The sequence below is a fragment of the Vigna unguiculata genome, chromosome 3, assembly GCF_004118075.2.
Source record: "Vigna unguiculata cultivar IT97K-499-35 chromosome 3, ASM411807v1, whole genome shotgun sequence".
Classification (NCBI taxonomy): domain Eukaryota; kingdom Viridiplantae; phylum Streptophyta; class Magnoliopsida; order Fabales; family Fabaceae; genus Vigna; species Vigna unguiculata.
The window spans coordinates 60,897,814-60,922,518 of record NC_040281.1 but is presented as its reverse complement, the minus strand read 5'-3'; the positions used below and the strand labels follow the sequence as shown (position 1 = coordinate 60,922,518).

Here is a 24,705-nt window from a genome sequence, read left to right as displayed (position 1 = left end):
GTAAAAAATGCTTTATAATTATATTTTTTGTTTTTATGAAAAAAAATCAAATACACCTGTACATGTATTATCACTTATATAAATATAAATACATATAATTCTGCATTTTTCAATTTAAAATACAAAATATTAAATATCTTAGTTTCTCTAAACTTGAATTACCTTTTTTATTTTTCTTAGGAGATCTGAGTGAAATAATTTAAGAACAATGATACATTGTGTAAAAGTTATTTTGTTTCCAAATATTTTCTTTTCTTATAAACATAACCAATTAAATTAAAATTGTAATAAGAAGACAAAGCTTAGGATGCAACGCACACAAGTCAAGATAAACTGAGTAACAAAACGCAGCGTTCGGTGCGGAAAACTCAAACTGGGAGCTGTTAACGTATGTAACCAAGCAGGGGGGGCAAGAAGTGACGAAGCGGAAGCAGAAGCAGAGCGAAGCAGAGGAAAATGGGAAGCAGAGGTCCACCTCAATCTCTTCCAAATTCCGCTGCCATTTCCAAGGGTTACAACTTCGCTTCCACTTGGGAACAGGTATCCTTCAACATTTTCCCTTTCGCATCCAAATCACGCTTCCACTTCTGTGTTTTCGCTCTTTCCCCACCTAGTTACCTTGATTTCGCAGATCTTGTATTTTGCATCTTCCTTTCTCGCTCAATTATTATCACATCATCTTAATTGATCTTTTTGCTTATAAATGAATATTACTCTGTCACGGATCAGATCTGTGATTTTATTTGCAGTTATTTGGTTTTTTGAAGTGAGTTGTGTTTTTGCAGAATGCTCCTTTGACAGAGCAACAGCAAACCGCGATTGTCTCTCTCTCTCACGCGGTTTCTGAGCGACCGTTGCCTCTCAAGTTGGTAAGATTTTGCCATTTACGTGTAATTGATATTCTCTCGAAACAATTAAAATATAATTCTGGCATTTATAGGCTCAAGAGAATGCCTCGGTGCAACACAATGCGTTGTCAGTTAAAACGAAGGATAGTTCCTTCGATGACTCCGGTGCTATTGAGGCTGTTATGGTCAATACCAATCAGGCAAGTTGTCTGCGCAATCTGGTTTCTGGCTTTTGATGCTCCGAATGAGTTAAAATATGGCACGGTTGATATTTTTTGTCTTTGAATTTGATGCAGTTCTACAAATGGTTTGCGGATCTTGAATCTGCGATGAAATCAGAGGTTACTAGTTACTAGACTTGTTATGCCGCCATTTTTTTTATATTCTGTTAATTTGTTTGCGATCTTTTAACTTAGTTTCCAATTGTAGACAGAAGAGAAATATCAGTATTACGTGAACACTCTAACAGACCGCATACAGACATGTGATGAAATTCTCCAACAGGTTACTTTCTATCTTGTTCTGGTGGGTTAGTTATGGATATCCAATTTGCTTACTATCATTTTCTCATTCAGTTTTCGGTTTGGATGACTTGATCTAATGCAGGTTGACGACACCCTGGACTTATTTAACGAGCTACAGTTGCAGCATCAGGCTGTAGCTACAAAGACTAAAACGCTTCATGATGCATGCGATAGACTGGTATGGTTTTGTTATCTATCACCTCAAATCTTATTCGTTAGTGTTTAATTGAATGATTGCAAAATTCATATTGTAGGTAATGGCTGCCAGCTATCTGTTCTGTTGTTATTCCTTTAGTAATAGACCACATAGATTGATGTAAATGTTAAACTAATAAATCAGGAAAACCAGCTAATGGAATGGGAGATTCTTGGTTGTTTGGCTTCTTTTTTTTTTTCCTTCATGCATGATAGTAACAAAATTTAGTCATATAAATGAGTTACACACCACACATTTTGTTGGATCTATTATTCCTGTTTGGCCTTTTGAAGTCTATGATCTTTTTTGAATTTTACTTAGCTGCCTGACATTTCTTCATTGACTGAAATGACTGATTTGCTCACATTTTTTTTTCCTATTACAGCTACAAGAGAAGCAAAGACTAATTGATTTTGCAGATGCACTTCGTAGTAAACTCAATTACTTTGATGAACTGGAGAATGTAAGGTTTGACTGCTGGCTTGACTGGATCTTTTCTTGATTTAATTTTGCATCATTGCCCTTTTTTTGGTTTAATCATCTGATAGTATGTTAAGTGTTAAAGAATTTGAGCATACCAAAGTACATACAAAATATATATATCTGCCACTGAAAGGTACAATTGTCGTGGACATTAGGATAGTGTAATAAGCATTTTCATATATTTTCGGACATTGTGAAACTGAAAAACTTGTACATGCATCAAATTAATGATTTTTTAATACTTTTATAATAAATTAGGTTTTGAGATATGCTTCTTGGTTTGAATTTCAGAGAGATTTTATACTGGAAATACGTTTTTCTCTTTTACTTTTGAAATCTAGCATATACAATTTACATTTATATTCTGTTGCCTGTGAATATTTTTTTTTGCTGTGAAGACGTTGTGTTCTACAATCATTTAATTGATATAATTATCACTTCTTCAGCGTTAGTGTTGGTGAAAAGGTATCTGTTAATGCTGCTGCTTTAATCTTCAAAATCTACGCTCCGTGCCTATTCAGTATGCTTGCTGATTTGTCTGCTATTCTAGTCTTTTTTTTAACTTTAAAATTGAAATTGTATGGGTGTGTGTGTGTGTGTGCATATATATATATATATATATATATATATATATATATATATATATATTTTACATAGAAAGCTTGGAGGTCTGTTTAGAAGTTTTGCAAAACTACAAGTAGTTATTATTTTAAGTTATTTATATGGTTTGCTTAAATTCTTTCGTACAGGTTGCTACCAATTTTTATTCTCCAAACATGAACGTTGGAAATGAAAACTTTCTCCCACTTCTCAAACGACTTGATGAATGCATCTCGTGAGTAAAATTCAGTTTCATTCTTTTGATTTGTACATTTTCCATGCTCAAGTGTATAGAATTTCATCAAGTTGTTTAACTTAAGCTTCATCTGCTTCTATAGTTGAACAACAAATGTGCTCATTGACATTTTTATTTTTTAATTAAGGTATGTTGAAAGCAATCCACAGTATGCAGAATCTAGTGTTTACTTGCTTAAATTTCGGCAGCTCCAGGTATATAAAATTAACATTATAAAACCATTTGTTCTACATTTAATCTTCAGTCTATAGCTAGAAATCTGTTCTATCATATGAGCCATGCTTGATAGATATTTAAACTTTAGTAATTTGGAAATATTGTCATTTTTTTGTAGTCTCGAGCATTGGGCATGATGCGTTCTCATGTACTTGCGGTTCTCAAAGGTGCCTCTTCTCAGGTGAAGTTAGTTTGCAGGTTGAGCTGATAATATATGTGCATATATGTATTCTACAAGGATAAGAGCATTTAGAATCTTATGATAATATATAGTCACATACCTGAACATCAGGTCCAGGAAGCGATCCGTGGAACTGGGGGTGACAAAGCATCTATCTCTGAGGGAGTAGAGGCATCTGTTATATATGTTCGGTTCAAGGCAGCAGCAAGTGAGGTAACCTTTTCCATTTGACTTAAATCTTTGAATTTGAAGGTTTATATAGAAAGTGGTCAGCTTTAATGAATAAGCTTTCTCCAGCATATCTATAATTACTTTTGCAGCTGATTAAGAATTGTAACTTTTGCAGCTTAAGCCACTACTTGAAGAGATTGAAAGCAGGTCTTCAAGGAAAGAGTATGGTCAAATCCTTGCCGAATGTCACAGACTATACTGTGAGCAGCGACTCTCTTTGGTGAGAAAATTTACATGCTTGGTCATTGTATGTTGTCTGTAATATGTTTTTTCAGTATTATGAAGTCAAATGATTACAAAATTCTTTATTTCATTCCATGTAGATAAGAGGTATAGTTCAGCGCCGAATATCTGAGTTTGCCAAGAAGGAGTCCTTGCCATCATTGACTAGATCAGGATGTGCTTATCTCATACAGGTACTATTATTTTTTTTATCAATTTAATATCTTGATACCTTTTATTGATATTGGTCACTGGTGTCTTTTTTAAATATTCAGTGGCATCACTATGATATGTATGTGTCCATATTAGCTTTAGAGTTTAGACTGTGCTAAAAGTGTCAACACTCAGATAGTAGTATGAAATGCAGAAACTGCGTATAATTGTGAAAAAGAAAAAAAAGAGAGATGCAGAGAAATTGATCATTGTGCTGAGTTGTAAATTGTCCATTGTGCGCTGAACATGCACTGATAAGATTATCTAAGTTATTTTAGGCTGGTTCAAGACTTTCATTTTGGTTTTGTGCTTTAATCTTAGCTGTCCTTTTTTGCATATTTGAAATTCTTGTCAGTGTTATACACAACATTACATATTTGGCCTTCGATATCTAGTATATTGTAGTTCCTTGCCATTAAATATATTGTTATTTGTTTCTACAAATCATTCTAAACCTAGATTTCCATGATTTTTTTTTGTGTTAATAAAATTCAATGATGTTTCATATTCTAAGGAAGTTTTTGCTAATGATATCACAATGAGAACAACAACAAGGCATTATGTATCATTATGTGCAGCTAATAATATGGATACATTAAGGCGATTATGTTTGATGAAAAACCAAAATTTCAATATACCAACTTTAAAAGTATATTTTAATTCTTTCTCGTATGGTTTCTTAGATCTGCCTCTACTGTCTTACAATTTGATCCCCTTTTATTTCTTTTGAAGTTTGTCTTTTTGTTTTCTTGGGAAGGATAGTTTTATTAAAATATTTTTTCGTAGAGTATAATCATGTTTCAGGTTTAGCTTAAATATTTTGCAGTACTTATCGTTTCATATCATACGTAATATGTGTGCTAGTTCCTGTTGTTTTAAAAAATGTTAAGTTGTAAAAAATAATTTTAAATCTTCTAAATCATTCAGTTAGTTATCATGTTGTTTACTAAATAGAAAAAAAATATATAATCTTTCTCAACTTCGGTACCAATATTGCCTTGTAATTCCATTTGTTGATGTTCTGAATTGTTTTGTTAATTCTTCTTTGTTTTCGGCACCATGTGTTAGGATCCAGTTTCAAGGTTTGAGAATATTGTAAGTATGTTTATAAGGTCTTAGGTTCTCTAGCTACAACAATTAGCTTTTATGGTTTGGCTTATTGGTATTAGATCAGTCCATCGTCTCTTTCAACTGCAACTGAGTGACTTGAGTGAGGATGTCAACATTCCATTGTTTGGCCTGGAACTAGTCAAAGGACTAGTGTGTGGCAAGACTGCATAGCACGGTAGCTTGGTAGAATCCAATTGCAAGGCTCTCCAACTATGATGTCTAAAACTTAGTTGTGATGTTTATTGGATGGTTGAAGCCCAAGGCTGCTGGGGTCCGGGGATTAATTAATTTATTTTCCTCACAATTACAGTATTATGCACAGCATACAGATTTTTAACAGAAGAATAAAGGCTAACTTCTTGTGATTACTCTGTTTGTGTTAGATGTAAACTTTTAACGGTGTCAGTTGCTTCATATCTTTATGGCAGGAAGTCTTATTGATTATAATTTGTGCAGGTCTGTCAACTTGAACACCAACTTTTTGATCATTTTTTTCCAGCTTCATCAAAGGATATTTCAAGTTTAGCTCCATTAATGGATCCTCTGTAAGTTTGTATTCCTGTTAACAAGAATGCCTGGTTTGTTTTTTCAACAGAAGAAACATTCATTACAAGAAAGAAAAGAAATCCTCTTAGTGAGAGAAAGAACAAAACATTAGTGCATAAACAAGGTCTTATCCAAATATTCCTATTATTCCTTTCATTTTCACTTTATACCTTGAAAGTTGGAATTCACTGTTCTCATAGTTATGATAAGTGGAAATAAAAAGGAGCTTTCAATCGTGGACAAATAACTTATTTTCTTGTGTTCATTAAGACATAACCAATGACATAAGGTTCCGGAGTGTTTGGCAAGGGAAGTGAAGGAGCATTAATGTTTGATACAAGCTCCACTTGCTATGTGGCACATTCCTACATTTTTAGATACTTCCCAGCTTATTTCTCCATCTTTCTCATTATGTTTGTTGTGAATGTTATTCTTTAAAAGCAAAACTTCCATGCTTATAGTGTCTGCAACTCATGATTTTATCAATTTTGCTTGCAGATCAACATATCTGTATGATACACTGCGTCCTAAACTTGTTCACGAAACAACTATTGATTTTCTTTGTGAACTTGTTGATATACTTAAAATGGAAGTCCTGGGTGAACAGCATAGTAGGAGGAGTGAATCACTAGCTGGTCTTCGTCCGACATTTGAGAGAATTTTGGCAGATGTCCATGAGCGGTTGACATTTCGTGCTAGGACTCATATACGGGATGAGGTAGGTTATTAGTTTTTTTTTTTTTAATTACAATATTTTATTTTTTTACCCTCATACATTTGTTTTAAATGCTGAAGATATTTCTTGGTTGGGTTTTGCCTCTCTACTTGTTTGTTCTAATCAATACTGAAAGGAAATACATTATCTGTTGAACTGTGTCAATTTTGTTCATGTACTCAAATTTGCTTTCCTCTATTTTTCTGCCTTTACTTGATAGCCATCCTCCCCAAGACTCTCATTCTCCCTCTCAAATCTCAATCCTCTTTCCTTAGTTAACTCAAGTCTTGATTTGCTTCAACTTCCACAAATAGAAGGCTAAACAAAAGTTTGTGACATGACTTACTCACTGCTACCATGCTTCTTGTGTTGTCCCTTACTTTAAATCATACTCACTTGCTGACTCCTTTCAATGTATTTAGTTGATTGAAATAAATAATTTTCAGTCTTAAGAATCAAATTGTCAGGTTACATATACTTCTATTTGTTTGGTGGTTAACAATTTTTTGGCTTACCAAATTTATTATAATTTTTTTTCTAATATTTCGGTTTTTGAAAACCTTATTTCGTTGTATTTTTACAGATAGCAAATTACATCCCAACTAATGAAGACTTGGACTACCCTGAAAAGCTGAAGATATCTGTAGAAAGTACTTCTGAGATCAATCCTGTAAAGTGTCTTTCCTTGCAATTTATTGGGTTTTGCTTGAATATACATATTCAGCCATGATTGTTTCTCACGCATGATGACTACTATATGCTGATTTTCATATGGTAATGCTTGTTAGATATATTTAGTAATTTGAGTTCTGGTTGTTTGCCTGCTTCATTAGTTTTCGGTTGAGTAATGTAGATGTGTTGACAACTACAGGTGATTCTTCTTTGTTTTTTATTGTCAACTTCCAAACATTTCCTTTCTTAACCGTAAACTGATATGGCTTACAGGATGTTGAAATCTGGTAATTGAGGTATTGATGATATGATACCATCTGATGAATCAATTATTTTTCCCAATCCCATCTTGATTTTGCCCCCAATTTCACCAAGAGAGCAAATTTATCAATAAAGTAGTGAATATTTCTTGTGCTTGTTGCACACATACTGGAGACCTCAACCAGATTTGTATTTGTTCTGTGGTTATTGCTGAATATTTGCTTTATGTAAATAGGTCTAGATTTTAAAATTTGTCTTTCATTCTCTGTAATTTTCAATTTGCAGGCTGATGACAACCCAGATATATTTAAAACATGGTATCCACCCCTGGAGAAAACTCTATCATGTCTTTCAAAGTTGTATCGTTGTTTAGAGTCTGAAGTTTTTACAGGTTTAGCACAGGTATGGGAGGTTTCACTTTAACTATTTTTAATCTCCCCTGGGCCCCCAAATTCCTCTTACTTTGAATAATTAATTAATGATCTGCTTTTGTTATTTCAATCAGGAAGCTGTGGAAGTTTGCTCAACTTCGATTCAGGTAATGGCAAACAAGTGATTTCTGTATTGGGTCATATTCCACCCGCCCTGCCCTGCTCCCACCCCCGTCCTTCAATTAAAGAAGTGTACACAATCCTCAAACCAGATAAAGAAAATCAAAACATAGATTGGCAATACAAGTTCCTATAGTTAGTGTAGAAGCTGTCCAATCTTATTGCATGTTCTAAATTATAATATGCTGAAATACATGCACTAAAGACCAAGTGTCATATTCAAAACCGTACTCTATAAACAGATCAATGGTCGAAATAAACTGTTGAGGATACACTCATTTCCATTACAACCACAAAATCCAATAATTCACACAAGCCTCGAGATTTTGTTTTCCTTATTATTACCAAACCCTTGAAAGTTAACATGAGGAAACCTATTCAACAAACTAGGATCCAATTTCTCACATGAAATAATAAAAGGCTCATTACTGAAAAATGGAGGAAGGAACAAGGCAAACTCCCTGAATCAGAACTGCACACAGCACATTTGGATAGATAAATTTTTGTTGCCATCAAGTCTGCAACATCCAAATCAAGGCATATTATCATTTTCCTTGTAGAAAAAGAAATTACCTTGAAAATTCTAGCATTCATTACCAGCCAAACAAGGCAGAGAATTGCAAAGACAGCACTGCCACATAATCTTGGCTTCTTTGTACAAGAAAAAATCTCCGAAGTTAAATAAGGAGAAACAGATGTAACCCCCAGGGCAGGTCTAATTTTTGTTGAAAATCCTAAAAATGTAATTCTAAAGAAAAATTGCTGAAGAACTGCAAAAACGGTTGAAGCCTAGAAAGAACAGTTGCACATATATTAGGACCTAGGAGACAAAGCAGGAGAGGTCTGAACTTTTGTGGAGGACGTTATCCGTACCTGGTTATTTAAATTTGACGTGCTTGATATTTTGTTTTGACTGGCTTGTTTCTGTTTTCTGCTTCCTCTTGTCTGCCACAGAAAGCAAGCAAATTAATTGCAAAAAGATCATCACAAATGGATGGACAGCTCTTCCTTATAAAGCATCTTTTAATTTTAAGGGAGCAGGTAATCCGGTCAGACTTTCTTGTGTAACTATTTAATCGATTTTGTAGTTTGAGTAATTTTTTTGTCTTCCAGATTGCACCCTTCAATATTGAATTTTCAGTCACACAAAAGGAGCTTGATTTCTCTCATTTGCTGGTTAGTGTTTCATAGCCCAATGCTATATTTTGTTAGCTGAGTTTAATGCACTGTCATTCTGACTTCAAACGCTTATCAAATTTGTATTTATTTCTCATAATTCAACTTTACTACATTGAAAAGTGTCTGGACTTGTGGCAATTCTGTCTACTGTTATGCTTAGGAGTCAGAGATGATGTTGCTTTATTCATGGTCACGACTCTTATCAAATGAGGCCTATAACTTCGCTTAGAGGACTGAGTACTATTCCAATTTTATCTGTGCCTGGAGCCATTTAGAGGAAGTTACTTTTCTAGTAAAAAAAGTATTAAGAGAAAAAGAAGATAATAAGTATACTGGGATTAGGATAAGATTATCTTAAATGGCTGAAAAAAGAATTAAACAATAGAACAAGAACAAGTAGGGCATCCCAATTTCTTTGCAAATTGGTTGACTCTATCCCTAAATGTTTAGTGAAGAGATTAAGTAAAATGCATGCTCTTTTCTCTGTAAGAAAAACGTGTCAGTGCTCACCCAATAGATAGATATCATAGAACAAAGAGGCAACTCAGGAAGTAAAATTACCAATGATCTAATAAACTACAAGAACTGCTTGTTCTTAATATATTTTATTTGCACATCCTTTGATCTACTATGTTAAAGTTTTCAAGGAGTATGTGGATGCTAAAAGACTTTGCCTACTGATACTGTCACCATGTCATGATTTATATTTAATTTTTTCTTTAGTATCACTAAGACTAATATGTTATGTCTCTATGAATATTGAATATGGATCAGGAGCATCTACGAAGACTTCTAAGAGGTCAAGCCTCACTATTTGACTGGTCAAGATCAACCTCATTGGCAAGGACATTGTCTCCAAGAGTTTTGGAAAATCAAATTGATACCAAGAAGGTTTGTGACTTTGTGCAATTTAGGATCGTTCAAGAGTTTTAAATTAAAGGTTAATTTGATTGCGACATACATGTTTAGTTGTCAAACCCAATATGTGATCAATTTTCCCTGCAATGGTTACCTGTTTTACTTCTTTCCTAGTTAACTCAAATAATTTCGCCCCTAAATGTGTGGTTATAATTGCAACCCTTTATACTGGTGGTACTGTCATGACGAGGTACAGGAAAATATTAACCACTTGGGAAGAGATCACATACTGACCACTTTTAACACCCCCATCCCCTTAGTGTCCATATCTTTGTCAGCATTTTCTTTTCAACGGCTGTTTAATAATTTTATTTTGTATGTGGCATAAACCGAATTCCTACCATTTTCTAGGCCTTTGACGTATGGTTTCTTTCAGGAGCTGGAAAAGAGCCTCAAAGCCACATGTGAGGAGTTCATCATGTCGGTTACTAAGCTTGTTGTGGATCCTTTGCTTTCATTCGTTACAAAGGTCCGTGTCTGTAACCAAAATTATTTGATGTTTTGCCAGCTGGTGAACTAAAATAGACCCATGGCTTTAAAGCAAATGCACATGCAAATATATATAATTGGTTCTTATTACAAATTGTTTGTTATTTGCCTGCTGTAAATCTTGTGTCATGAACATACATTTGAAATTTTTTATTTTTAACTTTATTTCTTACAACTCTCACTTGAAGATTTAAGTTCTTTTATTGTCTTGGTAAAGAGAAAATGTATTTACTAAAGTTTTCATTTTTCCTTTTAGGTCACGGCAGTCAAAGTTGCATTATCTTCAGGTGGTCAGAATCAAAAGCTAGAATCAGGTATGGCCAAACCTCTGAAGGATCAAGCCTTCGCTACTCCAGATAAGGTGGCTGAACTTGTTCAGAAGGTAGGTCATTTAGTTATTTACATTATTTATTCATTGAACTACAGGACAGTTTGCTATGAAAGGATTCTCTGGAAGAACTCCTATAATTGAATGATGATAAAAATAAAATAAAGATATAACGATTCTAATCCCATGTTTAAAATAAGTAGAGCTTTAGATAAAGCAGAAGTGCTGAATTTTTTTTTCCAGGTATTATATAGCTAATCAACCATCACTAGCCAACGAAATTGTCCTTTTTATGGAACATGCGGTCTTGCAGAAAGCTAGAGACTCATCTACGTCTTAATGAAGTCATGTCTAAATAACACAAGTTAAAATAGAAAATAATATTCGTCTCGTTATGATGATTGGGAATTTCTCATTTATGGAGCTAAATTGATGTTCTGTGGTCTAATAGGTCAGGGCTGCTATTCAGGAGCAACTGCCGGTGGTGATCGCAAAAATGAAGCTTTATTTACAGAATTCGTCAACAAGAACTATACTTTTCAAACCAATAAAGTAAGTTTATATGCAACATGTACGGTGTGAACATTTTTCTGCACACCTTTACTGTGACAAGTGCATCTTGATTATCATTTCGTATTGTTTGATGGGGGGAAAACTTGCGTTTTTCACTCAGTCAAATTTCTAAAATCTATAACGTGGCAGTTTCACTTGAAGAATTTTCCCCATAGAAATAAATGCCTTTTAATTAGGTGATAATATGTTGTGAATTGATGCTTTTTTGGGTAGAAACTTGGTTAATGTTGGTCGGAATTTGTTACACTTGGGTATGCAGAATCGTATCGATCTAACTAAAAATGCTGTTTCTTCTGGTGTTCATGCAGGACAAATATCGTTGAAGCCCATATCCAAGTCCAATCCCTGCTACAATCAGAATACTCGAGTGAAGAGATCCAGATCATTAAGCTGAAATCCGTACAGGATCTGCAAGACGAGCTTGATAATTTTCTCTAATTTGTATGTAAACGCCATTCAATCATTTCTTGTCCAATTTTTACCCGCTGGAGGATCTTGAACAAAGACTTAGTTACATACACATTCTAGATAGTTTTGTAGAATTATTAGCAAAAGATGGCAGAGTTTGTGGTTTTGCTGCGGACAATTTATCTTCATTTTTTCAACACTGATGGTCGTTATTGATGTACATTTTTTTTATTAGTGAGCGACATACGGATTTTATTACTTGCCCTTGTTCTTTCATGCGATGACTATAGAATGGTAATAATAGAGCTCTTTATATGTTCTTTTCATGTTTTCGCTTCTGGTCTTCAGTTATAATAGGGTCCAACACGATTATTTAGTATTTAAAGTAATGCTGATTACAGATAATTTCTGAAACTATCCCTTTAGCAATAACTAAAAGTAAATGGCATCATACATAAATCAATTCTTAATTTTTCCTTAAATGCTAGCTATTAGAATGGGTAGTTAATAGTGATAAAGCAAGTCTACATTTTTTCACTTTTTTTTTTATGTAATGTCGAATAATTGAATTTAATCATTAAATTTTTTATAAAATGAAGGCTTTTCACATTGATAATAATTTTATTAAAATGTCCGTCAGATGAGTTGTTAGTGTGATAAACATTCAAGTAATATCTTTACTTGACATGTGTAAGGCCATAAGAAAAACCAATTTTCCTAATATATATATATAATGTGTATGTACACATACACACCACACAATTCGGGTCATATAAAAGTGAGACAAAATCAAAGCAATGTGCAATTCAAGCACCCTTTATAATAGGGTGACTTAAAAATCAAAATTTGAAGACTACAGGTAACAAAAACAAGAGATTAAAATACATGATATAAAAAAAATAAAAAAGAAGGGGGGGCAAGTCGCTGTACAGTTAGTTACCCTTGATGGATATGTCCAGCATACGGGTAACTGGAGGCGCACCTCCGATGTTTTAAGGAACACAGATGAACAGCTGCATTATTGGGCAGGCAAATATTACGGACATTAAGGAGAGAGAATGAACATGTGTCAACGGATGCTGGAATCGTAACATTTACAAGGTAAAATTTTGAACACGTGAATCAAATGGGTACCCCCCCTTACGCATTTTCATCATAAATGTCAGATTGGGATCCACTGGGGTGTAACTCTGAAGGAGACCATTGATCTGGCACCATAAGAAAATATAAACTCATTGCTTTCCTAAACCTTTTCTTGTACTGCTGCGGTGATATAACAGTTGGAGATGTATTCTTGGGTCCACCAAGGATTCCTGAGGTCTTCACCCATGTTTCCAGGTGTTTATCCCATGTATACTGCCTCATAAAATCAATGATACCTAATACCAGTTCATGTTTTTCCTCATCCACCCCAACCAGCAATGAGTAGTCCATAACATATATTGACTGCAAATACCAAACACTCGCTTAGACTCCATTAATGGATGCTTACACTTGCATTTATTAACATTAAAATATTATTTATCGTATTGCAGGCAAAAAGAAGGAAAAGCAAGTTGCAAAGAAGGCATCACACTTACTGCAAGGAAGGCAGTATCATTCCACACGGCCCTCTCCAGCAACCGTTTTGCCTTGTTACCAACAAATATTGGAGAGGTTGGCATAGCTTCAATGAGATTCTGATCCAACAGCACTTTATTGCTCCCACTTGTATCTGGATTGTACCGTGATCGGGAAGAACCTTTCAGGTCATAAAGCCGTCTTATGTTTCGTCTGTAAAGAAGATTTTCCATCACCAAAACATCCATTTTTGTTTCCTTCCCTCCTTTGAGGTGCTTAGATGTTACCTTCACAGAAAGAACACAATAACACCCAATTAGAGCATACAAACATGTAAATGAGTTAAAACAATGGCTGTTTACAAGAAAGATTCAACCCAACTCTTGTGTAACAAAAAGTACCTGATAAATTCCCAAGATCTTCGCAAGACAAGTAGGGCTTCCTGTACTGATTGACTCAGATAAATACTTAAAATAAGCTGGTGCAAACTTGGTAAAAGACTCCAGCTCTGTTTTTGTAACCTGCTTGATAATGAACCTATCATCCAGGGTTTTTGCAAAGAAAACATTGCTCTTACCTCCCTGAGCTCCCCACTTTTTACAACGGCTAAGGGACCGCACAAAATCTAACTCAGAAGGGCAACAAGTTCTTCTTAAAGCCTCAAATCTCTTAGCATAGTAGCAAGTTACAGTATATTTCACTTTCCCAAGGTAGCCATCATCAGTAAAAGAAACCCTTGCATGAAAATCCTTTGTGTATGAGAGTGGATCCCCGGCTGGTAAACTCCGAGACCCAGTGGATAACGTGCTCTCATCAAAAGAGCCAAGACTTCTGTATGTATTAGTAATTGTCTCATCAAAAGAGTTGAGAGAAAGTATACTTGAATCAAAGAGTGGCAATGAAATTGAACTATCTCCACTGTCTTTTGGTCTATCAAATTCTGACATTTGCATATGATAATCCACTGACACAAGCACATACGCTATGACACTAGTGGGCTCATCATCATAAACGGGCACTATGGTATCATTAGTTCCGGCTGGAAGAAGCAGTCTAGCACCAGTCTGGCGCTCCAGCTCTCGAAATGATAAAATATGGACCGGGTTATACTCAACAAGCTTCTGTATATTGAAGGAAGAAGTTTTGTCGAATGAACCGAAGAAGTCTGCAAAAGGCAATGCTTTCCATTTAGTATCAAGCCCTTTGGAAAGTAATTTAGAGTAATTAGTGCATCCTGCCTCAATCCCGTCTATATCAGCATTATAGTTATCAGAATTTGATTTTGATGTAACTGAATTTGCAACAGGTGAATGAACAGCCATATCAGGAGATAGACAACCATTTTCTTTGACTGATGAAATTGTAGGGTGACTTTCACCTGTCCATGCTGCATCAAGGGTATCAGATAAGTTGGCCACAACAGAAGATTCCCCCTCAGACAAAGCCCTCCTTACAGACCCCCCAAATTCTACAGAATCAGATCTATCATTGATATTTGCACCACCAGAGAGAGAAAGGTCAACCTTATCATGATTTGTATCTTTAACCTTGTCCTCACTTTTAATCACCTCACCAGGGTGACTAAGGTGGCTAGAATTTTCTAAATTCAGGTTTCCATCAGCTTTTGTTTCCGAAAGAAAGGAATCGCAACTGCTGTGGCCTCTTGCTGGCCTAGTGGCAATATCTGCTTCAACAAGTTTTTCCCTAGGACCATGCAACTTCTCTCTATGATTTAAAATCTTGGAATTTTCTTGAAGAATAATTTTACTTAAATTGGATGCATATATCAAGCGCTGGTCCCAAATATAAGAATGGATAAGGATATGCCTTCGCAGCTTATTGAGCTCTAGAATATCAATCGCAGGCTGTTCAGCTTTGCCTTCTCTATGCAGCCATTTTCGTAGCGAGTTCTGGGTAATTCAACATTATAAACAGGAATTATTCAAGCAAGGAAAAACAACAAAATAGAATATAAGTGGAGGAATTCAACCAAAAGATCAAAAATGCAGGAAAAAATATCAATCCTAAACTTTTCTTTTGGAGGGGGCCGGAATGGGGAATAGTTTAAAAAGGGGCAACGAATCTCAGTCTCAAACCACTTACCTCAAATGCTTCTTTCTCATACTGCAGCATTTCTTTAAGTCTCACAATCAGATTCCTAAAATCTGACACCCTATGTCCACCCTCCTGCAACACGAGACCTGAAACCTTCTCTGAATGTTGATGCAGAACGGTGTACACTTCATTAAACAGTAATTCAGCCTTGTCATGCAGCTGGTGAAGAAGATCACAATCTCATAAATACAGAAGCATTCAGAAGAGAATTCTATATTTCAACTAATATTAGCTACCAACCTCATAAGCTTCTTTTTGTAGCCAGTCCTGCCTATCATAGTTGACAAATTCAAGTTTAGGTGGGGGAAGATAAACAGAATGAAGGTGAATTGAAGCGTAACGAAAGCAGGCAACCATCTTCCCAAAACTGCACAAAGAAAAGCACTATTCAATTCAAGTGCTTCACAATCTCAAGTGATACCGTTAAAGCCTTATCGATACTAGACTTGAGAAAAATAAAAGAAAAAAGGATGATTCTATTTCCAATCTAAAATTATGCATGATTCAACGGTACTTGCTCCATAAATACCCACCTAAAACATTGAAGAGCAAGACAACCAATCTTCCCTGTTTATAATTTCATTATTTTTGCATCTTTTCTTTTCTAGAGCGGCAAGCCCTTGCCTCGCTTTTCTCAACTTAAACAATGTTTATCTATACATCACTTCAGTAATCCTCTCTATCTAACTAATTAAATTTGCCTAATTTCTTTTTGCGCAGTTATTTCAAGGTATAATAGTGTATTAATGCTATTTCTTGAGTACATTCAAAATCTGATAGGATAAATTTTAATAATCCCAGAAAAATATTATTTAAAACAAAAACCTTACAATAAAAAAATAGTGTAGAAATGGAAGTTTTATGATTGGATTTGGAAAACAACTTACGGTATTTTCATAGTAATGCCCACCTTTCATCATGGGAATGAAAATGGAGTAAAAGAAAGTATTGTTACTTTCCAGGGCTGATAGAATACCTGGGAATAATTTTTTAAACATTGCAATAAACATGGAAATATTACATTCCCAAGTTCACATTCCAAGGAATAAATGCAAACCTTGAAACAAGCACACTCTTTGATTCCCTTATATTCTTCCAAGCAAATATTCCACCACACCCCAATTTATAATAGATTCAATTTAGGAGTTGAAAAATGTACCCATAGAATCTTAAACAATCTCTGTGAAGCGAATGACCACAACTTGCAACCCTGCTTGCTGCTGCATGATTTGAAAAACTCAGCTCCAAAAATTTTCCAAAGGATAAGCCCCAGGCAGCATCAGACATAACGACCCTCCGTGTAGCAGGAGGAAAACCATTTACACGAGGACATTTCAGGCACCTGTGCCACATCCAAATTTTACCTTCTCGTTCTCCTGGTAAAGCAGAATCTGATAGTTTCTTAACAGAAATTGTCAGGCTGCCTTGCCGATGAGTATAGCAATGAACATGAGCTTCTGATGGCAACTCACATGAGCAGCAGGTGTAACTCTAATAAGGGAATGTTATCAGTTTTGAGTTCACAGAGTAGCCATTGTTAAAATCTATTTAATGAAAGAAATGATTTGGAAGAAGAAAAAAAAATACCTGATCAAGTAGTTGATCTCTCAAGAACCGTCCCAAAGGCTTATCAGAACTTCCATAGTATTTAATTCTGACAAGATGGGACCTTTCACAAACAGTGCTTTTCCACACACAACGTGTTGATAAAAAGACTAAAATACTTTGATGGTCAGAAGTTGAGGGAAGAAAATCTTCGTTTGAGTGTATCATGTCCTCATGATCATTATTGTTATTACTATTATCATGTTTTACATATGATGGCCCAGGGCTAGGGCCTTGATTAGCATACAATGCTGCAGCTCTGAGGTAGCTATTGCCATCTTGTTGTGAAGAGTCAAAGGTTCCAAAAGAATCTGAAATAAGATAATTGTTTAACATAATGTTTCTTCTCTCATCTGGTCTGTATTGAAAAAATTCCTTAGGACATTTCTTACCATCCTCCTTAGAAGCAGTGTTCAAAAGGAAACTTTCGCGGAGGGAAGGTGGCATATCCTGAGCTGATTGGATGGCCTCCTCTGAGAATTCATGCATATGGATTGAGTCACTGACCAAAGATCTTTCAGTGGACTCACTGCAGCTAGATGGGATTCTTTCAGTCTTGTGCATGTCATCAGATTTTGGTATTTCAAAAGGTCTTGCTTCTTGAGACTCTCTGGCAGAGAGAACAGAAAATCCAGGGATAGTGGAAATGGATCTCACAATACTAGATGGTTTATCCGGTAATGCAACAGTTATGGGAGATTTCAAAGGAAACTCTAGTGGTGAAGCACCTTCATCGGCCAGAAAAGATGTCTCTAGTGCCAGGTGATAGGCTGCAAAGACTCCATATTGGATCACATGTTTCACCTTCTTCAACTCGTCCCCATTAGCACCCTTCAGCAAGATCTTCAAAGTAAAAGAAAAAATACACAAAATAAGTAAATAAAAACATGGAAGGAGAAGAATAGTAAGCATTAAACAACTCAACTTTCCTTTACAACTTACTATTCCAAACTAATTACGATAAATTTAACCTTACTTTCAAAATATCATTCCCACACACATTTTTTAACCTTCTTTCAAAATCAATTATTTCAAGTTTCTCCATCAATTCTTTCACAATGAATCCAATCAAGAATATCTAAAACAAACTCAAATTTTGAGAAGTTTTCACGGACATGATTTAATTCACCATACATAATGTTATGTAATAAATTTCAAAAGTTGCAATTTGTTTTGATGCTAATTTAATGACTTTGGTTCCCTTTTCCATCATTAGCTTAATTGTTCGACAGTTATCCAACATGCTAGTTGATCAGCAAGTTGAAAAAGCATAATGCAGACCCAAATTGCTGCATAAATTATACAAACTTTTCCGTCTCTGTATTTGTCAACTGTCTTTTTTTAGCCTATTATCAAATGAAAGTGTCGGTTAAGGATGTATCAAAGACAGTAAGATTGTGTATGCACTAACACTGAATTTTATGTCCCATAATATGTAAAGTCATTGAACTTACAGTGCAACCTAAAGGTTTCGGGCAACCCTCAAAGAACATCAAAGTCTTTGTTGATTTTTTCCCACCTTGCCCAGCAGTACCATGCTCCTCAAAAAATTTGTCCACATGGAATGTTTCGCAATATCCCAGCTTTTGAGAGGTCAGATGATCAATTGAAGGGACAATCTGTGCACCAGTGCAACGGGCAATGCGCTCTAAAAGTGGTTTTTTGATATTCAGAACAAGTGATATGTCTTTAGCTAGAAGGTACTCTTGGGCATAACGAGATACTGATTTCTCAACCAAAAGCACATTGGGGTGATGAGCGTCAATCCTTGCAACTGCCATCTTCAAATGGTCCATCTCCTGGGAATGAGTAAAAATCATGAAATTCAGCAACATTATAATTGGAAATAAAACAATGACAACCAAATCTTCTAATAGGAATGGTCAGATAATAGAAATCAGATTGAAGGGAAGATTGCTCAGATTTAAGGCCAGCAACTGCAAGCATATTTGGCAGATAATTATGAAGTTTTAAGAGCTGGTTGGGTGGAGAGAACCTGTTGTAACAAAGTATCAACACTTGATAACTGGTTAGAAACACGCTGATACTCCAAAGCACCTCCAAGTATTAGAAAACGTGGTTTATCAATTTTTGATGTCATTCTTCGATGAGCCACATTCTTTTTGCATACAACTCCTTTAACCACCATGCTGGAAATAGAAAACTAGAACATCAAGAGTGTATAGAGACAAATAGAAGAAATAATGAACAGACTTATAAATTATAAAGACTTCGCCCAAAACATTAATCATATGCAGTGAATAACACGATTTTCCATTCACCAGCTTGCTCACATAACATTGATGTATTATTAAGAGAACAGGTTCACACTAGCATACACTCTAACTCAAAAAATGAAAAAGTTCTAAATATTATTATTGATTATTTTACACCACAGTGGTATTTACATCATATAGACTTAGGCTCAAAACTAATTGCATAGAATAAGGCCCTATTTCAGGCAACAAATTTGTCAAGAAACCTAGTCGTAGAAATAAAAGGAAATCACGATACAGAAATATAACAAATCTTAACACTCTACTATCCTATGATTGCCCCAACTCCAGTGGCCCCATAGAGGCACAATGAATTTACACACTTAAGCAGACAACAAATATACACAAGTGTATAGTACTAGCAATTATTCGAACTTCGTTCCATAGTTTTATTAATGGGGTTATTAAGAGAGAAAAGGATTAACATGAGGAGAAAACATCAACCGTCCTTCAACATAATGGAACACCCATCTACGTAAAATGAATTTCAGGAGCATAGCTTCGTGAGCTATGAATTATCTATGTATAATGGGTAAAGAAAAGGGCAAGGACTGCACATATTGTTTGCTCGTTTTCTTTCTTTTATTTTTTTTGTTTCAATGGGAGCACATACTATTATTACATACTTTCCCTGTTTCTTTTCTTTCTGGTACAGGGAAAATACTGAAACGAATTAGAAGCATAGTTGTCAACAGCATTAAGTTAAAAGCAGATAAAAATCTACCATAATACTGAAAGAAAAGAAAATAATAAAACATGTATGCAGTTCAGTACATTTATCAACTAATATTTTATTCTCCATAATTATTTCTGTTAAAAATATGATAATATACATATATATAACCATTTCTGTCTTCACCTAAGAGATTAAGCTTGTGATAGTTGGTTTATGAAAATTACCTTTCATTTCGATGTCCACAAGCTATGCATTTAACCTTTACATATCCACCAGGATCCATACCTCCACCTCTGCTCATATCGGGCTTCAGAATTGTAGCAGCTTCCCAAGACAAAGCAGTAATTATATCCAACCAACTCTCTTTTCCGTCTTCATCACTAGTTAGGTTTTCCACTTGTAAGAGCTGAGCGACCAGAGCTCTAAAATGCCCTTCCACTACAGTCTTCATGGCCTTCCTATGATCCTCACTTGTTTTATCTCTGCTACGAAGTTCTCCAGAGCCAAAACTAGCGGAGGATCGTAGGTATCCCCATTCCCCACCTCCAGTAGTACCTTCATCCTCATCATCATCAAAAAGAACGGCTTCCCTATCATCCTCTTCATCTTCTGGCTCAGGAGGTAGCCATAGTAGTCCATTACTCTCAAAATCCACAGTATCTGCATTATTGCTCTCTTCATGATAAGGAGAGGGTTCACATCCATCAGCATGATCCTGCTCATGAGCTTCTTTACCAGGTGCTTCAATTCCATCTATACCTTCTAGATCAAGATTATGTGGTGGCGTTAGGCTACTCAAGCTTTTTTCATGAATGCTAGCTTCATCAGGATGCATTTGATGAGGCCCGTAGACATGTTCAACCCCATTAATGTTAACTGGATCTTCAAAGTCATGGGCATGAGAATAATGTTTTGATTCTGTATCCGAATGATAAACACCGTAATCATCATCCTCATCATCACTCCTGACTCAGAAGAATAAACAAACTAATAGTAAGAACAGAAAAACAAAAGTCTGATGACAACAGCAGTATTCATCATATAGGTTTGATGGTGCACATGCAATAGTCAAATATATCTTTCTAAAGTCAATGAATCAGATTCTACTAAGCTGCACATGCACTAGGCAAATATGTCTTTCTAGAGTCTACAAATGACTTTAAGAACTAATGTGAAATGAGATCCTTTCTTCTATACACACCCTCCTTTTCAGTACCAAAATCTCACAGGCAATATCAACGGCACCATTAGGCTCATCTCTAGATCAGAACATGATCAGTCATCATATCAAAACTTAGCCGCACAGACATACAAAATCCAAATTTTAGCAAAGCCATAGAAAAACACATCTTTGCTTGCAAGACACATTCATCTGTGTACAACCAGATTATCAATAACCAAAAACTCTAGCTCCTTTTCATCCTTATTTTATATTTGATGTAGACATCCGAAATGTGATGACTTAAATGACTTCTAATATTTAAGGGGCAAGGAAAGACAATTGCATTCAGCAGTCCTAAAAGAAGAACCACAAAAGAAGGAGTACCTGTTGAAGCAATAGCCAAATTGGTTAGAAGTCAAATTCCCTACAGCCTCGGAGGGATTTGAACTCCCACTAGAATTTGAATTATCTTGTTCATCGGCTATCTGATTCATTTGCGAAGATTGACGGGGACTATAAGGCACACGCTGATAAGGCCCAGTTGTATAAGGAACTGAACCAGCAGTGCTGCTGCTACTATGACAGGTGCAACTGGATTTAGTGCTGACCAAACTTGTTGTAGATGGTGAAGGGCTAAGACAAGGGGTGGACGAAGGGTCTGCACTGCCATTATTATCAACTGTTGCTAACCCTTCCCATTGTTTAAAGCAATAGTTACAGACTCTTATCTTCTCCCACTCTTCACGGACAGTATTTGGCTCATCTGAAGGCACTGGAACAAAATTGGCAGTGCATTTTGCACAGAAAACTCGCCCACAGATTCGACAGTGATGCCTGCGGTGGAATATCGTGAACTGCGAATCACACTCATAGCATACCCTACAACTCTGGTCGGGCATCCAGAAGTCCCTGGACACATTTGGTGGCTCAGTCCTTCGAGGGATCCAAGACCTAACTACATCAACAATATCAGATCTTTTCTTGTCGGGGGTGCCCATGGACTGTGATTCAACCCAAGCCCTCTCATTATGAGTCCCTCATTGACCAGCCTTGTTAACATGCCATCTGATCTATGATGCCGGAAAGAAGCATATCCTGATAAACAAATAAATATTCTTCAAAAATTAAAAAGCAAAGAAAAATGAAACAACACCACTTCTTTGAACTAGTAATCACCATTTGTTTCCTTTAAAGATATAACTAGTTGATGAACAACAATAGTAATTATATACTACTAAAGAAATTACGAAAGAAATTCACTGATTCTCAACGGCTGAAAAATCAACAGCTGCATAAACCATAAGTAATGAAAAATACACTGGCAAGGGGTTTAAATTTAATGTTGATCAAAGAACAATGAAATAGTAAGTATACAAAGTGATATGATTACTGCAATCCTATCACAGAAAACATTGGAAAGCCAATAACAGCTAACAGATAATACATAGTTAACAAATGAAATGGTTCAGACTAACTTCCAGAACAAAGGCAGAGACCACCATTGGCCACCGCCATGGCAAGCAAAAACCCATCATCTCAGTTCATAGGATCTTAAACAGCTCAGCTCAATGCCTCACTTCCGCGCATACACAGCAAGAAAATTCAATCCAAAACAACCACCCAGATGCAAAAACACCAACCACTCAAGCAACCAAGCGCAGAATCAGTATCACCCTAAGCTGGTTCACAAAAATTTCTCCACTCTGTCACCGACCCACCAAGCAATCAACCGTTAAACTCTGAGCATGCATGTAAAGACAGTAACTTTTTGCGGCCCTGAAACCTCAAACAACCGAAATCAGATCTCACAAGCCCTCCAGAAACACCCAGCAGAGTAATAATTACAAACAGTGATTGAGCAAATAAAATAATACTGTAATAAATTGTTTTTGTTATTATAATTATCGTAAAATAAAAAAATACGTATTTTGAATGAAGGGAAAAGAAAGTGATGACAAACCAAAAGCACATAGAAAAATCCTCATTCACATAGCGCCACCCTTTCACGTGCATATCCGACATTTTCTACCATATGTTATTTTTCATCATTTATTTTCTGATGTTTATTTTTCAGGTTAATTATTGTTCCTATTTTTCATACATTATTTTATTCTTATTTTGTTTAAAGTTGTTAGAAGAAATACCAACCAACCGCCACGCGCTTTGTACATCTGGACAACTACGAGCTTCTATAATTACACGTGGTTTCTGTAATTATTATACGTTCTGTCGTTTTCTTTTTTTTATATTATTAAATTTTTAAACATCAATCAATGACCCAGAATAATATAAATTGTTGGCTTAATTAAGAAAATTGATATTTTTTAGTGGAGTTTCTAATAAATTTATAGTAGTAGTAAGTAAATTTAAATTTTCGATCAAACTTCTATCGTTGACATTCTTTATTAATCCAGTGATGGTGCGGATTACAAAATTATAATTTACACAAATTTAAAATAATAAAATTAAATATGAACAACTAAACAACATAACATAATAACAAGATAATAATTGGTTAGCTAATTAACCACCAATAATAACATATCATTTGACAGAAAAAATTAACATTAAAATTCAAAAATTAGTTTAAAACTTAAATTTATTAAATATTCAATAAATCATACAAATTTATTAGAATCTAAAACATTGTTAAGTCTAAGTTATTTTATATTATCACTTCAATAGAATATTGTATATATAAATTTATTAGTTTTATAAAATTAGACTAGCAGTAATTTTATTGATTAAAATAATAATATAAAAATTTTACGTTCAAAAATACTTTTCGTCTCTTCTATAACTAAACTCTTTTCTTTTCTTTTCTTTTCTATTTTTCTTCTGATCACGATTATTTATGTTTTTTTCCTCTCAAAGTCACGAGAAATTTCACCAACTTTTGCTAAAATGACGTGTTACTAAAACTATCCATTGCTATAGTTTTCAAAAGTAGAGCCACAATAAATTTATGGACAACCAATCGATCATGTACCTAAAAAATGAATTATTTTTTATTTTTAATTTAACATAATAAATTGAGATGAAACTGTGAAATTGAAAGAGGAAATAAAAGGAAGCAGTAAATAGAATTTTAATTCATATGTTAATTCTTTTCATAGCTTCGAAGGAAAGAAGTCAATGATTTTAAATCATTGTATTTTGATAAATACGTCTTCACAGAAAAAGAAATTTATTTTGTGTGGCAAAGTCTTAGTCACATGATAAATCACGCAGTTTCAAAAAGTTAATAGATTTCTGAAAGGAGAGTTGGATTTGGCAACGATAGGAACAAACTTGGTAGTTGAGTTTATGATATATGCCATATTTTCAACTTTATTCAATATTCACATGAAAGATAGTAATCAATAGAATGATAACTTTCAAGCAATTTTTGCATTATTTAGGAATTTTCTAAAGCAACGAAGGAAAAGAAAATTTAATCACGTATTGATTCACAAATTTATTGCCTTGGTGTCTAGATAATAGAATTAGTTACAATTCGATCATGACTAAAAAAATTCTAGAAAGGTCTGCATCAACGTACTTTCTTGGGGATTAATTTAGTGTTACGAGGAGATAAAATAAAGTTTCGAA

General features: G+C 34.9%; 2 protein-coding genes across 3 annotated transcripts; one reads left to right on the top strand and one right to left on the bottom strand.

Annotated features, from left to right (window-relative positions):
* The first annotated feature begins 313 nt into the window (after window positions 1–313).
* LOC114178193 (conserved oligomeric Golgi complex subunit 3) lies at window positions 314–11,978 on the top strand. Its single transcript, XM_028063954.1, has 25 exons — window positions 314–540; window positions 786–869; window positions 941–1,048; window positions 1,145–1,189; window positions 1,278–1,352; window positions 1,455–1,550; window positions 1,954–2,031; window positions 2,801–2,886; window positions 3,035–3,101; window positions 3,242–3,304; window positions 3,416–3,517; window positions 3,651–3,755; window positions 3,859–3,951; window positions 5,537–5,625; window positions 6,125–6,344; window positions 6,925–7,011; window positions 7,560–7,676; window positions 7,780–7,812; window positions 8,780–8,866; window positions 8,939–9,001; window positions 9,779–9,895; window positions 10,299–10,391; window positions 10,668–10,793; window positions 11,191–11,291; window positions 11,621–11,978. The coding sequence occupies exons 1-25, from the start codon at window positions 457–459 to the stop codon at window positions 11,748–11,750; spliced, it is 2,349 nt and encodes a 782-aa protein (XP_027919755.1). The 5' UTR covers window positions 314–456; the 3' UTR covers window positions 11,751–11,978.
* A 441-nt stretch (window positions 11,979–12,419) lies between these two features.
* On the bottom strand, window positions 12,420–23,172 carry LOC114177926 (1-phosphatidylinositol-3-phosphate 5-kinase FAB1A). Of its 2 annotated transcripts, XM_028063531.1 has the most exons (14): window positions 23,075–23,172; window positions 22,590–22,890; window positions 21,499–22,209; window positions 20,177–20,917; window positions 18,997–19,150; window positions 18,455–18,799; window positions 17,393–17,843; window positions 16,983–17,311; window positions 16,555–16,886; window positions 15,636–15,762; window positions 15,384–15,554; window positions 13,682–15,190; window positions 13,301–13,567; window positions 12,420–13,166 (listed from the first exon to the last, which is right to left on the bottom strand). In XM_028063531.1, the coding sequence occupies exons 3-14, from the start codon at window positions 22,110–22,112 to the stop codon at window positions 12,861–12,863; spliced, it is 5,346 nt and encodes a 1,781-aa protein (XP_027919332.1). In that variant the 5' UTR covers window positions 22,113–22,209; window positions 22,590–22,890; window positions 23,075–23,172; the 3' UTR covers window positions 12,420–12,860. The 2 variants fall into 2 exon arrangements, with proteins under 2 accessions (XP_027919332.1, XP_027919331.1); XM_028063530.1 differs by lacking the exon at window positions 23,075–23,172 and having other exon boundaries at window positions 22,590–22,983.
* Between the last annotated feature and the right edge of the window lie 1,533 nt (window positions 23,173–24,705).